Raw genomic sequence first — 16,968 nt, forward strand, 5'->3', positions numbered from 1 at the left:
GAGGTGTGAAAGTAATCAGTGACAATGTTCTTACTCTCTCTGATGTTCTCCCATGTCCACTGGTCATTCTTGAAGAAAGGATGCCTCTTGATTTCATCTACACCGTTACGGCCGAGTCGAACTTCCCTGTGGGGGGTCAGTGAGGACATGCTTATCAACTTTGATCCTTCATAATTATGTGCATGATTTTCATAATACCAGCAGAAGCGGTTCTTAAATATCTCAATGCAAAGAGGCACATGAATATTTCAATCGGGATTCTTTCCACCAAGGGTCCTCTAAGCCGGAAAACAATCAGCTCCTAAATAAGGAAAGGGTCTTATGATAAGAGCCCTGTGCTAAGATTGCCACTATCTAACCTGTCAGTCAGGAAAGCACAGATGAGATTCTTGGCATCATTGGAGATGTCACTGTCGTCAGGGAAAGTCAGGGCATTCTTGTGGTTCATGATTTTGCTGTAGGTCCCCACCAGGGAGTCTGCATAGAAAGGAGTGTCGCCTGGTGCACAAAAAAGGGACAAGCCATCACTTACGGAAATGTTCACAGTAAGAAAAAAACTGTGAAACACTGAACATGGATAAAAATACAGGCACACACACATATATATATAAACAAATATATAAACTTGTTAATTCAATTATTGCTAATTTCGACGCCACGTGACAACAAACAAATATGATACTTGAATGTTTTCTTTCAAACATAAAGAAGATTTTTGGTTTACATGTGCGATTGTGAAGATAAAACACCAGATTTTGTTGAAAATTGCAGATTTTTCAAGGATTACATTGGATTCAAGCATGTTCCTGACCTTAACATGTAGGGAAAATTAAGCATTTTCCAAACTTTACAGCAGACCTATTCAACTAGCAGCATGTGCGCCAAATGTGGTCCTTTAAGAAACTCATTCTGGTCCGTGGATCATTTTAATAGTGTGTTAATTCGCCCATTAGTGAGTTATGTCTGTTTCCAAGCACAGAAATACACAGAAAGTTTTACCTGGGGTGTTTAAGGAATTAGGAGAGTCAAACAGACAACCTACTTCTAAGATTAAAAAGATGCATTGTGATTTTTTACATGCACTTTTGTAGATATAACAATTGTAAAAACTTATTAATAAAAAAATGTCTAAAAAATTAAAAGTGCATTGTTTTAACACATTTAATAACTTCACTTTTGCCCAAATCTGGCCTTTCTGAAAAGGTAGCTGAATAGGTCTGCTTTAAAGATGTTGTACGAACCCTGATAACAGCATTAACATCAACTAGTTGACCTTTTCCAGCAAATACTCACCAACTAGCATTTCGTACAAGAACACTCCCACTGACCACCAGTCACACTCTCTGCCATAATAACCATCGCCTCCTTGGGATTTCAGTACCTCAGGCGAAATGTAGTCTGGAGTTCCCACTGCTGTGTCACATCGTACCATACCATCCTGAAGAGGGAAACATTTTTAAAATCCCTTAAAATGTTAATGTTTTTCATAGCCCTTAATAATCAGCTAATTTTATACATAAAAGCATGAAGAATGTATGCGGTGTGATAGCAATGGTAATGTGATACCTTGTTCATTTTCATGCAGGTCCCAAAGTCTGCCAATTTTAAGTGGCCTGCCTTGTCTAGCAACATGTTATCAGGCTTCACGTCCCTGAGAAGGCAAAAATAAAGTGATGTTAAACACAAACAATACATCCATCTCAAGCATATAACAAGAAAACTGAAGCACATAAGTGAACAGTTAAAGGTTAAAGCTGCTTGAGGGCACCACTTGGAAAAATAGCTCTCCAAATCACAAGTGTCTGAAGGTGCTGCACTGTTCTGCAGCGATAGCTCTGATGTAATGAGGTATGAAGGAGGCTGGGGGCTGAGAGAGCGCAATTTATGTTTTCTTCAAATTTCCTTTCACTGCAACTTCCAGGGGCACACAGCAAGAACTATTTAATACAACTGTCATGGTGTGAATTTTCCACCACCTCAGCTGTGCATAGAGCCAAGGTTGTAAAATAATATTAGTGACCATCGCATAAAAAGGAAAAAAGAAACCTATTTTAGGACTGTTTTATATTGAATTTATCGTAATAAATTGGCTCTGTCCAGTACAGAGAGATTGATTATCCTACTACTCCGGGAGGTATTACAGATCTACAGCCAGGGTTATGGAATTAAAAGATCAGAAAGCAATTCTAGACAACTTAAAAGGTCAAGTGTGTAGGATTCTGCTGCATCTGGCAGTGTGAGTGCAGACTTTAGGGAACCAACTAAACATCCCTCATCTAACCCTCCCCCTACAATGGTTGCTAAAAATGTGAAAAACGCAAATGTCCCTCTCTAGAGCCGGTGTTTTGTTTGTCCATTCTGGGCTACTGTAGAAACGTAGTGGTGCAACATGTAAAAGAGGACCTACTCCCTCTGTAGAAATAAAAGGCACATTCAAAAGGTGACGGCCTCACAGCGATACTTAGTTTCTATAAACGCTTTGATTTACAGCTAAAGACGCTAAGGAAAAAATGCATATCACATGATACTGTAATATTGGGAGCGAGCATTACATTTATATTTTAATTTGTGAAAGAAATCAAAGTTGAAGTTAGTGTTTAATAGGCTTGCTGTGGCAGTCCATGTAATATGGTGTTCAGGCATACACTGATAACTTTACTTGCCCACCGTTGTTTACTTTCATTTGTTTAGTAAAATACTCAGTCATACAATGGACGCTACAATTACAAACTGAACGTTCTCCATGCAACAGCACGCTACTTTGGCAATGAGAGAAAAAGAGTTAGTTACCTCACTGAGAAGTTGGAGCTGTGCAGCCTGTCATCTGCAGCTCTTCATCTAACAGCTAACTGAGGCTGCTCCTTATTCCATTACTCACACAATCTGCATAAAACTGTTCCCTGACATATTTCAAACTGATTCACCGCCCAAAAAAAAATAGAAGATAAGTGCGGGTTTGCTCTGCAGACACATGCTTGACGACGGTAGCGTTATGTACTAAACTTACTGAACACACTGCTGTGTACTCATCTTTTATAAGTTCTTTTATAAGTCTGTTTTTTAATGTGAAGCTACAGCAGTAGGAAATGTTTTGTTTGCATTAGCAGTAAATTAATACAGCGTTCTAAAGGTAGTAAATGTATTTTCTTGTAAAAAAGACTATAATTGGGAACATCGGTGTTGTCACAAGCTTCTTAGCCAGTGGGAAAATGTCACCATGGCAAACTCTGTCAACAGAGTCTTAGTTTTGAAAACAAGCAGTAATGAGGCATGACACCTTAAGCTAGAACACAAGCAAATATCTAGCATTAATGCTAAAAAACAATACTACTTCAGGGTTATCCCTAACCCTGCTTATTACAAACACGCTGTAAAGAATAGGTTGCCACCATACCTTCTAGATCCTAATGCATATTTCACAATTGTCAAGAACCATAAAACAGTACAAAACCATAGGACTGCCTCACAGAGGTGGGAAACATCATTTTCCATTGGAAATAAGTTAACATCAACGTGTTGACTGCAGCTAATTTGAAAAGCAAAACAATAAACGGAAAAGATAGACAGAGAGAAAGTAAAAGTTTTGTCATTACCTGTGAATGAAGCCCATGGCGTGGATACCGTCCAGAGCCAGCACTACCTCGGCTGTGTAAAAGCGAGCCCACTTCTCTGGGACATCATAGTTGCTCATCAAGTTAACCAAGTCGCCACCAGGCATGTATTCCATCACCATGTAGAGGTAGCGGTCATCTTGGAATGCAAAAAAGAGCTGCAGAATAGAAAAGAGAAGAAATAATAAGTTAAAGCAATTAAAAAATAAAGGAAAAATGCCAGTCAGAAGTGAGTAAATATCTTGCACTTAAATCACACTAGTTTAAGAAGCCTTGAGATCCTTCTTTCTGTCGCTTCATACCTGCACCACCCATGAGCTGTTGGCAAAAGCCATGATGTCCCTCTCCTCCCAAAAGAAAGCAGAGTCCGACCTCTTGATCATCTCAAACTTGCTCAGCAGCTTCATGGCGTATACTTTGCATGTGGCTCTATGTCTTACCTGGAAAAGATGGAGCAGTGACAATCAAGTAAGGCTTACTGGAGTACTTCTCACAAACTTTGCTTTAGAGCAAAACATAAGAAATAATGTAGTATTTTGAACTCATTAAGGAAATAAGTGACATTATTACTTATACAATTGGAACATTCTTTACAATTTTTAGACACAGCATGCCATTCTTACCAATTGCACCTCTCCAAATGCTCCCCTCCCAATAACTTTAACCACCTCATAGTCCTCCGCTTTCATGCGTAGATCACGAATTTTACTAATGGTGTCCTTGTCTGGAAAAATAAAATCAAGAAAAGACAAACGTTAATGAACAAAAAACTATACTCTGCTTAAGTTACTGCATCGATCTTTTAGAGGAATCTTATTCTTAGCCTTGTATGTTGAATAGAGCTGCAACTAACAATCAGCAGATCAAAGTATGCAGTGTGAATTTTATTCAGTAATTTTTGTTATTACAATTCAGTCACTAGCGGTTGCATTTCATATGAAAGATCAGCTCACTGCTACCATGTTTTTATTATCCAACATCACGTAAGTGTCACATAATGTCTACATAAAGCAGAGGTCGACTTTCATAGGAAAATCCACCGTGTTGGCAAACAGAGCAGAAAAAGCTGACGAAGCCTCTGCACAACTGAGAGATGCTGTTTAGGGAAAGTTTGTAACATCAGGGAGAGGCCAACTCTCAGTAAGCAACAACGCTAGCTCCCTGAGGGGAGATAGTATTCAGCGTTAAGCCAAATTTGGTCATAGTTGAACTTCGGGGGATAATTTTCAATTCACATGGGTCACTACTGGCACGGGAACGCATGGAAAAGGGGGATGCAGGGGCATGCAAGTTCAATTGATCTAAAAATAAAAAAGCAAGGGAGGCCTCAGTTATTAGAATAAGAACATTTGCGAGTGAGTCATTTCCACCCTGCACACTGGTTCCCGGGATCATAATCCCAGAGGACGAAAAGGATACATAAACCATGTTAAGAAAAGGTACAAATAGGATTTGTGTTGCTGTTAGAGATATAGACTGTGTGTATTTGCCTGTGTGTGTGTGGGAGGAGGGGGATTATTTCCAGAAGATCCCAGCATGCACAGAATAAATACATCAGCTGAGGTGATCGGGGTGCAGGGCACAATGCATGGAGGAGAATATTCAGAGTAAAGAGCCCTTTAGGCAATGCATGCTACTGAGGACCAGTGTCTCACAAGACTGCTGCTCCATTAGTCCATATCCATCAATGCATTTCCAACACTTGGCTGCTATACAGAAAAGTACTGTACCAAGAGTAATTGAGGAGATTCCTAATGGCAGTTTCAGCCCCAGGGATTTACAGTAGCTTGGGCTGATTATCAACTAAGAAATAGTGATTTTTTAGTTTTCCTTGAACTGATATAAATGTTTAAAACGCTGTTACAAGAAAAGCCATTATATGGTCAAAAGAACCCTTTTACATTACACTTCTTATGAAAGCAGGTCTGCCCTGCAAATTTAGCAATCACCTTAAATAAAGTGATTACAATTTAATAGATTTGTATACACTATAATTTAAAAAATGCATTAGTATTTTTGTTTGCACACAGAGTGAGAGAAGGCCACATGCAGCAATCTGTGCACTTCTACAGCATAGAGTTCAAAGTTCACATTTCCCCATGAAAGCCGTCACCACTCACTACTATGCATGAATTGCAGATCTAAATAAATTTCGCTGCAAAGTTTATTTTCTGGAGAGGAATTCTTTGAGAAGAAAATGAAAAGTGATGCCACAAAGGGAGGGAGAATACTGTACAGTCCTAACAGAGGCGGTGAGAGTAGCATTTGTTTGTTTGGTTTGGTTAGAGGTGTTTCAGTTAAATTATATGTTACGCTATATGCAATTCTGGAAATTAAAGATGTATACCTCAAAAATATAGCCCCCGTGCCCTTCCCCCATTTCAGACATTGCTGGCTTGCTGAGTTAAACACTGTAAACACATGATGGCTAACATTTCCTAGAAATGTAAATGCCTGTTAGGGAGATAAAGATGTAGCCTCTCTATCAGCTTTGTATTGGTATTTTCTGGTGTTTACTCTAAACAGAGTTATGGGGGTCCCCCAGTCTGAGGGCACTGTGAAAGAGAGAAGCCATCACGATAGGCATCATGTGGGTCACCAGCCATTTATGAAAGCCCCTTTGTTGGGGACACTAAGCAGCAGACACCTATTGTGTCCAAGCCCACATAGAGCTGGTGACCCAAAAACAGCCTTCTTTTCTGAGCCTAGGCTTATACCCATATGTAACGGGGTCTGCAAATGGTTCAAGTGAAAGACATGGATGGATCAGCATTAAAGGAGGACATGAGGGGAAAATGAACGATGTGAGCTACTTACATCTATTCAAGAAGTTGTCAATGCTCTTGTTTTTCCTCAGGGCAGGGAAGTCAAGGTCATACACCAGTGCGTCCAAGCCATCCTGAGAGGAGAGAGGAAGGGTTAGCATGCAGGCACACAAAGCTCAAGTGTCTACTATTGCAGCAGCATCACAGACAGACAACATGTAAACAGCAAAGATGGCATTCCATCAGGCTGTTGGTTTCTGTAGAACAGCTTTGAACAGACCACTGCATAAAGCTAGCAGTGGGCTGCCAGTCTGGATTACATTAATAATGTCTAGGAGGGTTTTAGCTTATTACAAATATCCGGATTTCAGTGCTACTGTAAACATTCATAGTCTCCGACAGTGATTTAGAACAGAACCACTGAAGGATCTCAAAGGGTAGTGGTTTATTAAAGAGCGCCTCAAAACATGTCTGCCATGGACAGAACCAAGGCCAATTTAAATGCATAAAATCACTGATGTTAACTCTTTGAATGTAAAGATTACATGAAAAATGTCTTGTAAAAGCTTTTAGATCACATCCGTACTCCTATTGCGCACCTATTTATCAATATATGCCAAAAAATACAAAAAATCTATTTCTTTGTATTGTTAAATAAAAATCTAATCAATGATGGCCGTTAACATAAGCTTGAACCAAACAATTTTAACCAATGATATCATGACATCTCAACTTTTAGTAGCAAACAGCTAAGATTCACTAGTTAGCCATCTAGCAACAACATTGTAAGTAGGTGTGTCTTCAGGTGTTCACCACCTCAAACCTTGTTGCATTTCGACAAAATTCCACGTCCCCCTGTCTAGAATTTGTGTTATTCACTTTGAGGAAAGTGGTATCTCCTGATTATGCACAAGGCATTTTACAGAAGACTGCTTCAGCAACTACATGAGCACACTATCAAATCAAATCAAATTCCTCCCAACACGCCGGGCATTCCCATCCTGTTGTACTCAGAAATATGGCACAAGACAGAAGCTAGATATTTTTGAAAGGCCATTTCTCTGGACTTTAAATGCTGGCAGAAAATTCATGTTGCGCATCTATAAATGCATGTGAGGAACTAAGGAAAATCCTGCCGGTCCAATCAAATGTTTGAAAGTGCACCGGTTGTTATATCTGGGGGCTTGAGACTACTGCTGACCAGGGATGCATTTATGAGCCACACTGTTGGAAAACCTTGAAGCCAGTAAGCAAACACAGACATTGTAAAGAGCAGTACTTCAGTTTTGCAGTTCAACTTGAATAAAAATTAAGTAAAAAAAAAAAAAAAGTTTTGCATTTCCAACGCTTTTCTACAACGTCTTTGCAATAATAAATGGCTGAGGTAAAAAGCACAGGCAGGGGAGATCCTGACCGGATGACGAAAAGCAGAATTTCCCACCCCGGTCACAAAGTTTCTAATAAAAGCAACTGACGAAACAAACCACCTTTTGATGAATGAGGCAACAGGGTGGTGCTAACAATAACCGTAGAGTGAGGTAACCTGTATGAATTTACAATCCAGTCCCTGAATGTCTAGAAATGACTCCCATCTCCTGACCCTCATTAGAATCCCTTTATAATTTCTTATAAAGAAAGCGTGACAAATAAAATTAAAAATGTTGTGCTGGGACAGTTACAATATTGGAATTCCCAGAGCTACAAACATTCAGTAGTGGCTGGATTGGCTCACGCTAGGCAGGAGCATAATTGCCACAGGCGGGATTTAATCTAATCTTCCATAATCCAGAATGGCTGGAAGAAGACAGGCACACAAGCACTTGAACACAACACACTGTTATTCATTCCCTCTAGCGTGTGTGAGCCAGATGTTGAGACTGAGCATCTACTGACATTTTACCATGGGTCACCAAGCCCACATTTTCTTTCTTCAAAAAGGTGAAAGATAAATATTACAGCTGATGTTAACATCATTATTTCACTAATTGACTTATTTTACACCGTCTCTGAACTCACTATCATGTTGGCAAAATGCTTATCTTGAATGTGTCATGAATGATCTTCTGTTGAATAATGACACACTTCTTGTTGCATCCCCGAGCAAAACAATGATGACACATGGTGAATCAGCAGCTCAGACGCGGCGAGGAATCCTCTTAAGTAACTCGGCTGCTTCTGCTCAGCAGTGGAGGTCAGGGCTATACCCCCCCTCTATGAGACATAAAACAAGCAAGCGCCCTGCGGGATGGGTGGAAGCAGGGAAAAAAGGCAGATGGGAGGGGAAAAGGAAAAAATGGGAGGTGAAGAATGGCTGAAGGGAAGAACAAAAGCAACGGAGATATTCACGGAGACAGAATGTGGTAAATTAATGAGAGGGTAGGTTGTGATCAACAGAGCTGGGAGCCATCATCTACTCAGCTTTAAAAAATAAAAATTAAAAAATAAGTCGACTTTCAGGAAGGAGAATTTACACAAGACAGACCATAGGCTGGGAGAGAACAGGGGCCTTGTTGGCCATACAGTATCCAGCCAGCCAGCACTGGAAAAAAAAAAAAAAAGAAAACTTGGAGAACCGAGTCCTTCAGGACCCTAATCACAAGGCTCTGTGCTCAGCAATGCACGTTTGCATAACTTCCTGCCGCAGAGCACTCTGGACAGCCACAGTAACATTCCTTAACAGGACTGTACACGTCAGAGAGCTATTTTAGGTATGTGGCCAAACAAGTTCTCAACAAAAAGTGAAGGAAGGGAGGAAAAAAATCCATCCCAAGTACAGAGTCACATAGTGAGCCTTACTTTCAATCAGCACTAGTGCCTAACACTACAGTATGACGGAAAGGAGGAGGGAGTGGACGGCTGGTGCATGTGGGGCTGGCTAGTCCAATAGAAGAACAAATAAAGGAAAAAACAAAGAAAATGGGAAGAGGGCCACGCTAGGAGTCTTTTTAGAGTACTGAAATACCAGTCTGATGAAAGAACCAGGTTTAGTAAGGCAGAAATCACATGGTAGCATGAAAAAGAACTGCACGTTACTGAAAAAGGTGGATTTAAGGAACTGTGCAACAATAAATGAGCAATTTGAGGCAGTCAGTGTGTAGCATAGGGTGTGTGAACTGTCCCAGGATTGAATCTCAGCATTTGCATCTCTGTTTTGGTGTCAGCTATCTTCATGGAAAGAGGAACTGCTCAGAGAGGGGATTTTATCAAGTGGGCTGTTCAAAGTGGGCAATATAGATTAAATACTCTAATAATCTAATACAAGACATATGTCATTTTGTAATGATAGCTACCACAGTAGAAACAATATGGCATAATCTCTATTTGTAGTCAAATGTATATCATCTCACAGGATTTAGTCACACAGGCAGGGTCATCAGGTTCAATATGTAAATACGAAACAACCTCCGCCGACTACCTTGTAATCATCAAGGTTGAGGGTTCGCAACCAAACAACATCTGTCACTATCTGGCTCAAGCTATCAGACCACTCTGCCGCTGGCCCAGATGGAGCAGCCAGTAGCATCCAAAATGGCTCAGCCCAAAATCAACTCCAGGCTACGCTAACAAATATGAGGCTGACGGTCTAGGATCACTGACAAAGCTCTTTCTTAGCTAGTAATTTCAAGAAGCGAAAGTGTTCCCAGATAAGCACTTCTACAGCACTTGTTGCGGCTCAGAAATTTCCAAGGGCTCAGGAGTTTGTCTGCTGAGAGGAAAAGGCGTCAATGATACAAAAAAATGTGGCGCACAAAACGGAAAAGGATGAGAAATAATAAATGTATGTGAAGCTAGCCTTTGGCCTCTGAGATACACATATGCACTACAGGGTAAACCCTGAATCAACCATGCAAAACCGTATGACAGTATTTAGCAAAATTAGAAAGTAATTGAGTTCACATACTGAAAAAAACATGACATACACACAATATTCCAACCACCTACCCTATTAAGAGCAAACCCACGCATACAATTCACTCAGTGCTACAAGCATTGGGCGGTAGCAGTCCACAGGGTATGTTTCATTATGTGGCAGTCTTGGGAAAAGAAAAAAAATGCTGGGAAAACAAACCAGAGCTCACAGGACTCCATGTTATCTTATTTCTGCTGATGCTGCTTCAGCCAGAGGGCGACACATTGCTGGGATTACTAATAATAATACAAAAAACCAGCTCATCACCCCATTAATGAAATGTGGTGATTATGTTAAAAAAAAATGTACAGTTCTAGAAGACGCACAAGCTAGTGGTTAACATTGCATATGGCAATTATTTCTTTAAGCTTTAGGGGAGAGAAATCCACACACAGACACACACAAGCTCTTTTCCAGACATTAAAGTCTGAGTTAAAATTTCCATGGGAGACTCAGCCACATCATCCCTTTCTGCATGCCAGCACAAGGCATGTGGACTGGCCTGAGTCGAGCCCTACTTCTCACTTCCTTTTCTGCCACCTCTTCAAGACAATATGCTTTCCACATGTGAGCAATTGTGCAGACAGCCGTTCAGTTTGCCATGCAAATATAAAAGCAGTTCCATTGCAGGCTGCGGCCGTGTAAACACGTACATGATCATACAAACCGGTGGACCATTCAAAGCATGAAATACCACAACGCTTCCACGCTGCTAACTTTCAGGTGTGAGATAGAAATCTAAGGGAGTGCATCTCCATCTACTTTGGGATTTATCAATTTGGTGCACTTTGAAATCCACCACAGAGATTCACTTTTTACTTGGTCCAAACTCCTTTTGCACACGACTGCTGTACATAACATCTACTGACAGGAAATCCCACTTACCTAGAAAGACTGCATATCTAACAACTCTACTGGATAAATGGCAGTGACAGTGAACCCAGGGGTGGCAAAACAGGGGCATTCCATTTCCTTATGAGGTCCCAGTGAGCGAGAATCACTGTCACAAACGCTTTCATGTCAAAATATAATTGAGTTATTCCAACAGTGGAGAGCACTCACGAGTTTCCACTGACCGAGCTCTGGATTCTCAAGAAAAAAAACTCTGCTGACCTGCCTGCTCTGCCCAGCATATCTGACCTCACCCCTCACAAAATAACCACCTTATTACCACACTTCAACTTGGTTCACTTTGACCATCTTCACTGGAAAGGGGTCATAGAGCCTTTAATAAGTGGGACAACCTAACTGGGTTTGTAGCCCTTAAGAAATGAGATTAAAGAAAAGCAGGAGGCTGTGAGGTTCAGTGGGTGAATCAAAGGCAAAAGCGTCCGTTATTAAAAGACTGGATCATTTAAGTATGCATTCCTGCACATAATCAGTCAGTTGAGGGAATGCAGAGCTACAAATAGCTCAGCCAATTGTTGTTCCCATAGCTGAATAGCTGAGGGGAGCAGTTTACAACCGACAGCCCTGAACCTTTCTGACAAAAGGGATGGATCAAATGCTGACAATAACCATGGCCACAAATACATGTTTTTCAGTGGCTGTAATTTATATCATTAAAAGGGACCAAACTAGTAGTTTTAAATACTTCAGCCCATTAACTATAAAGTACATAAACTGCAGATTACAAAACACTATTTTCTAATGTACACCAAAAGTTATTAAAGTGCTTTTGTTGCTTCCAGCAGCACGTTATGATAAACACTTTGCAGAGAACTGAAACATGATTTAAGTAGATAATCCACCACAATGAGAATTTAGTCACTCTTCCTCAGAGTTAGTGCACCTTAGCCTTGCAAGGTTAAAAATAGCACTGGCGTAACCTGAAAACAATGGCTGCCTGGAAGGTATATCAACGTAAGATCTTACAGTGCGCTACAGTTAATCGTCGTAACTCATGTGAAGTATGAGCAAATTACATGCGCGGCACTTATCCGGGGTAAACAAAGAAAACAACCAGCACTGTTCTTCAAAGAATGATAATGGGCATCACATGCATTGCTTCAAATTAATAGATTATAGAAAATGAGGTTGAAAAAAAGTGTGAGTGGTGTCATGCAGTGAAAACCTCTTGACTGACTCATTTCCTTCTGTCAAAACTATGCAAATCTGTTTTGAGTCTAGAACCAAAAACAGACCATAGTTGCATTATCAGTCTGGACAACACCTTGCAGGTAAGTTTTGTCCACTAAAAGGCAAAAGGTGGCTAGAACAAGGGCTGGACCTATACATAGGTAAGACAAGTTAGTATGGCTGTTACTCAAGTTCAGCCTGGACTATGCAAGACAATTAGGATGCACCCCAATAAATCATCTTTTAAAATCATTCTCAAAGCTCAAATTCAGAATGCTACGACTGCTTGTCTGCCTGTAAAAAAGGTCTTCATGGCCAGGCTTCAGTAGACCCTGGTTTCGCTATATCATCGTTTCCTCTACATGCCTAAACTGGGCTTGAAATAGAAAATATGCCACATTCTGACTGGATCAATTAGACCATAATTGGAGGTGAAAGAATAAAAATTAACAGAAGTAAAATGTTTCACACTGGCCATTTTCATTCCATAGCCTCTTTGCCACACAAAAACCCTTCAACCATTCATAATGACATAAGTGGTGATGAGCACCTCCTTCAGTTAGTCAACACAGATATCGCTGAGGGCTGAAATTGAATTTGAGTGGAAAATATTGGCAGGTGTTGACCTGCAAATGTGATTTTAACACATTTATTATCTCTTTCAGTTAATACAGCAAGTGTGTCGTCATCTGTGAATGTGCTCATGGCTACAACACTCCCATAATACCATAAAAAGATCCACCACATAAACTTCACTTCTTACAGTGTTGTTATTTTGGCAAATTCAGCCTATTCAACTAATATTCTAAATCACATCAAATACAAGAGCATCCATCCTAACATGTACATGCAGCGCAGTCTATCGCTGTCTACAAATCTGGTTTACCAGCCTTGCAGTTTCCTGTAATTACTCTTATTACAGATTTAGAGTCCAAGTAACAGATGAAAGAGGGATCAAAACGCAGAGAAGCTAATGCACCCCAAAATTCACAGTAAGAACAAAGGCGGTGCCAGGAGGCCTTTATATATCTCAAACAGAGACAAAGCCCTCACAAAACAAGTTCCAACACATCAACTCAACCATTTGAATTTACCAAATGATGAAGAGACTCCACCACTGAAGGGCCAAGTTAAAAAGCAACCAGGCATGTCTAGTCAATATGAAAATTGACAAACACACAATTTCCTCCATGCTATCTTTCAGAGATTCAAACTAAGGTGATCGTGTTCAATCCAGACATTTCATTTGATAAAATGTTTGGATGCAAGACGTTGATTGTTACCAATGGAAAAAGATATATGGACAGTGCTCAGACCCTTTATAAAAGTGAGCTTTCACATGACAATGTCAGGAATTCTGTCCGTTCAGGCTGGCTCTTAGAGGCCAGCCCAGAGCACAATGATTGGGGAGGGGACAATCCATCGAGATAAGGCAATCTTCTCTCCTAGCAGGATTTATTTAGGGGGTGAAGATAAGGGCGACAGGTTTGGAATACTGTGCTCAAAGGGGCAGCCCAGGGCTGAGTGGTAAGGTGCAGGCCAAATGTCACCATCACACAACACAGACCAGGCTTTCTATGGGAAAAAATGTATAATCCCAACAGGGCTGGAAAGCAATGCCTGCTCAAGACTCAGGTACAGACACATGGCCAGTAAAAAGGCCTGCATTGTGCATTATGATGGAACCTATTACTCATAGCCAAGCATGTTGGCTGCTCTATGAGTTAAATGTCCTGATTCACGGCATTCAGAAACATGAGTCTTCAGTCCACATAATTTTGGTTTATGGGTAGAGAGCTGAGCCCACACCCAGCTACCTCAGAGCTGCCTGCCTGCTCTCAACTCTCTCCAGACGTTGCAGAATGGCTTTGGGGACGAACAGGGAACTCCAGGCCAGTCAAAGACAAGAGGTTATTTGATTAGCATGGAATTTTATTAAGCTGTGGGTGGAGTTGCATGGTGGCAGAGAGAGCCTCAGCAAAAGGCCTCCATTCATTGATCCGGCGAGATTGCAGAAAGGGGAAAAGAGAGGAACAACACCCTTGTGTGTGTGGCTGCCAGCAGGAACAGTCCCCACAGCTTTTTGCCATTAAAAATGCAGAGTGTGTGCACTTTTAGGTGAGTTTAATTGCCTCTTTCTGCAACAGGATGGGAGGTCACGGAGACTAAGCAAGTTTTCTTTTCAAAAGACTATCTACAGCAGCCTATACATAAATACTCCAAGTTGGGTGTGTGGGTAGGGTTTTAAGTACAAGCCCTTTTCCCAAAACAGATTCCCTGATGTTCTTTTTCTTGGCAGGTCTGCCTGCTGCAATGTCCCATATCTTACAATCCAGATACAGAAATTAATCATCAAAGAGCGTGACTGTGTATGCACAAGATACATGCGAGGTTACAATGAAACTACTGTGTACAGGGACACAGAACTACTAGTCATACCTTACTAGTTAAAGCAATGAACCCTAGGCAAAAACACTTGCAAACACAAAAAGTAGGTCCCAAGGTCAGTCCCGGGAAATTCAGGTCAAAATGTTCCATCCAATTACCCACATGAATATTAATTTCATCACACTATACATCCGAGTGCAACTGCACTAGCGAGTCACTAAGAGCCGAATCCCTGTGAAAACACAGAGCCACAGTCACCCAAGTCGAAAAGGCTTCTGATATCAACAAACACTTGACACAACAACATCCCCTTGGCATCCACTCCATTGGTGAGTCAGTTCCTGGGATTGGCACACGTAAGAAAACTCTACGAAGGTGTTGCTTTAGGGTTTAGCACGTGGCAGTAGCCGCCTTCTTTCCTCAGACATCAGAGTCCCTTCGAGACTTGTCGCCCATAGACAGGAAGCAGCCAGAGCTAACTCCAGCCAACAGGTGTACTGATGCAGCTGGAGGCCTGCAGGTTGCAACAGGCTTGCTGGCAGCCTATCACTTCAAAATGAAGCTCAGATAAGTAAATCTAGACAAAACAGCACACCTAACCACCAACTTCCTAATGATCTAAAAAGGCACACTAGTGACATCACAAACCATTATCAGTGGTGGGCGGAAATCCAGATTTAATAGCAATGGCCTATAATAATCTGACAAAGTGTGTCTGAAACACGGTTACCACCTGTCAGTATGTTTTACCACTGCTTTTTAATTAGGTAGACTCCTTAACTGAAGCTAGGTTATGGAGTACTGACAGTATATAAACGTGACATATCAATCCACCTGCTAGAAATGACAGTTAAGTTGTTTTTGACTGCGATTTTATACAGTATTTGATTGTAGGATACCAGAGTTTCAAATGGCTGATTGTTTTCTTTTCGCATATCCGTATCCGTAATACATTAAGCGATCACACACACAGGCGTTTGAACTTGATTAAGCGTGAGTCTAATTGGCCTGTCGGCGTCAATATCAGCACATTCCTTCAGTGACAATTGAGACGACTTGTTGGTCTCGGAAAGAATTTCTGCTCCAAGGAGTAGACTGACCCCGAATGGTTGACTCGCTAGCTTCCTAGCCAGCTAGCAAGCTACAAACTTACCAGAAGACAATCCGTGTTTACTTCTGACTTTGGGTCCTTCAACATGGCATCGATTTTTTCAAATCGAGCCTCCATACTTTCCCTAGCAGTCATTTTTGCTGTTAAACTCAGTCCCAATGGTGAGTTGTGAACAAAAACAGCTCACTGGCGAGGCAGGAGGCTGGCTAGCTAGCTTTAGCAGCCAGCGGTAGCTAGCTAGCCAAATGTTCCTTTCTTCGTGTAAACTTCACACCGCACTTCAGAGAAAATACATCGTTCTCCTCGAGCTTTCACAGACGATGAAACGTTTAAGGTTGCGTTGAATGTACAAAAGCCACATTTTCAGAGTCGAAAGGTATTTTCCCAGTTTGAGTGACAAACAACTTCAGTGGCAAAAGATAAATGCGGCGACAGATTAGTCAGCCTCCGCAGGATGCCACTGAGGATAAGGGCTTAAAATGTTGGTGCATCCGAACAAAAGGCAATTAAAACTGAAATGTAATGTCTCTTTCAAAAAGCACAGTTTGTAGGTAGGTTAGTCCGGGCCCGTTCCCATATCTGTGCCAGGCCCCTGCAGAAAACGACAATAGAATCTGACAGCTCAAAAGTAGAAGTGGTGGGAAAAAAAACTTCTGCTTCTTCCAAATTTCGATCAGTTTAAACGCGGAGTCGTTACAGCGTTTAACGGCAGTCCTTCCGCTGCAGCCCGTGCTCTGTCATTGACTGTCGACTGTTTCCCGTCCACACGGCCTTAACTCTCAGTTTGAAGACACATACATCGGGTTTTTTCTGTGCGTTAGTTTTCGGAAAAAAACAGCAGACTATGCCCGATTTTCTCCCACAGCCTGACCAACATGTCCGCCTTCCTGTTCAAACAGCCCGGAGAAGCAACTTCAAAATGTCAAGTACTGCGCATGCGCCCTGTCGTGGCGCATTCAAAGAGTTCACATATGGCAACATGTTGCTGTTCACTGAGGTTTCACTGCGGAGGGAAGGAGCTCACTGAGCAGCTACACCAAGAGGACAAGAAAACATTGAGATAATCTGTGTTATTGTTGTATTTATTTATTGTTAAGGTTTACA

General features: G+C 41.3%; 1 protein-coding gene across 2 annotated transcripts in view; it reads right to left on the reverse strand.

The window, feature by feature from the left end:
- The window catches only part of rock1 (Rho-associated, coiled-coil containing protein kinase 1), a 30,435-nt gene extending 13,667 nt beyond the window's left edge, over nucleotides 1–16,768 (reverse strand). For both annotated transcript variants that reach the window (XM_084368025.1, XM_084368024.1), the window contains exons 1-9: nucleotides 15,907–16,768; nucleotides 6,429–6,510; nucleotides 4,235–4,335; nucleotides 3,914–4,051; nucleotides 3,594–3,769; nucleotides 1,567–1,651; nucleotides 1,294–1,438; nucleotides 360–498; nucleotides 35–126 (exon numbers count right to left, since the gene is read on the reverse strand). In XM_084368025.1, the coding sequence (XP_084224151.1) occupies nucleotides 35–126; nucleotides 360–498; nucleotides 1,294–1,438; nucleotides 1,567–1,651; nucleotides 3,594–3,769; nucleotides 3,914–4,051; nucleotides 4,235–4,335; nucleotides 6,429–6,510; nucleotides 15,907–15,999 (1,051 nt within the window). In that variant the 5' untranslated portion in view covers nucleotides 16,000–16,768. The remainder of the gene's footprint in view (nucleotides 1–34; nucleotides 127–359; nucleotides 499–1,293; nucleotides 1,439–1,566; nucleotides 1,652–3,593; nucleotides 3,770–3,913; nucleotides 4,052–4,234; nucleotides 4,336–6,428; nucleotides 6,511–15,906) is intronic.
- Between the last annotated feature and the right edge of the window lie 200 nt (nucleotides 16,769–16,968).

Source organism: Pagrus pagrus, assembly GCF_965226575.1.
Source record: "Pagrus pagrus genome assembly, chromosome: 12".
In the NCBI taxonomy this organism is placed as follows: Eukaryota; Metazoa; Chordata; class Actinopteri; order Spariformes; family Sparidae; genus Pagrus; species Pagrus pagrus.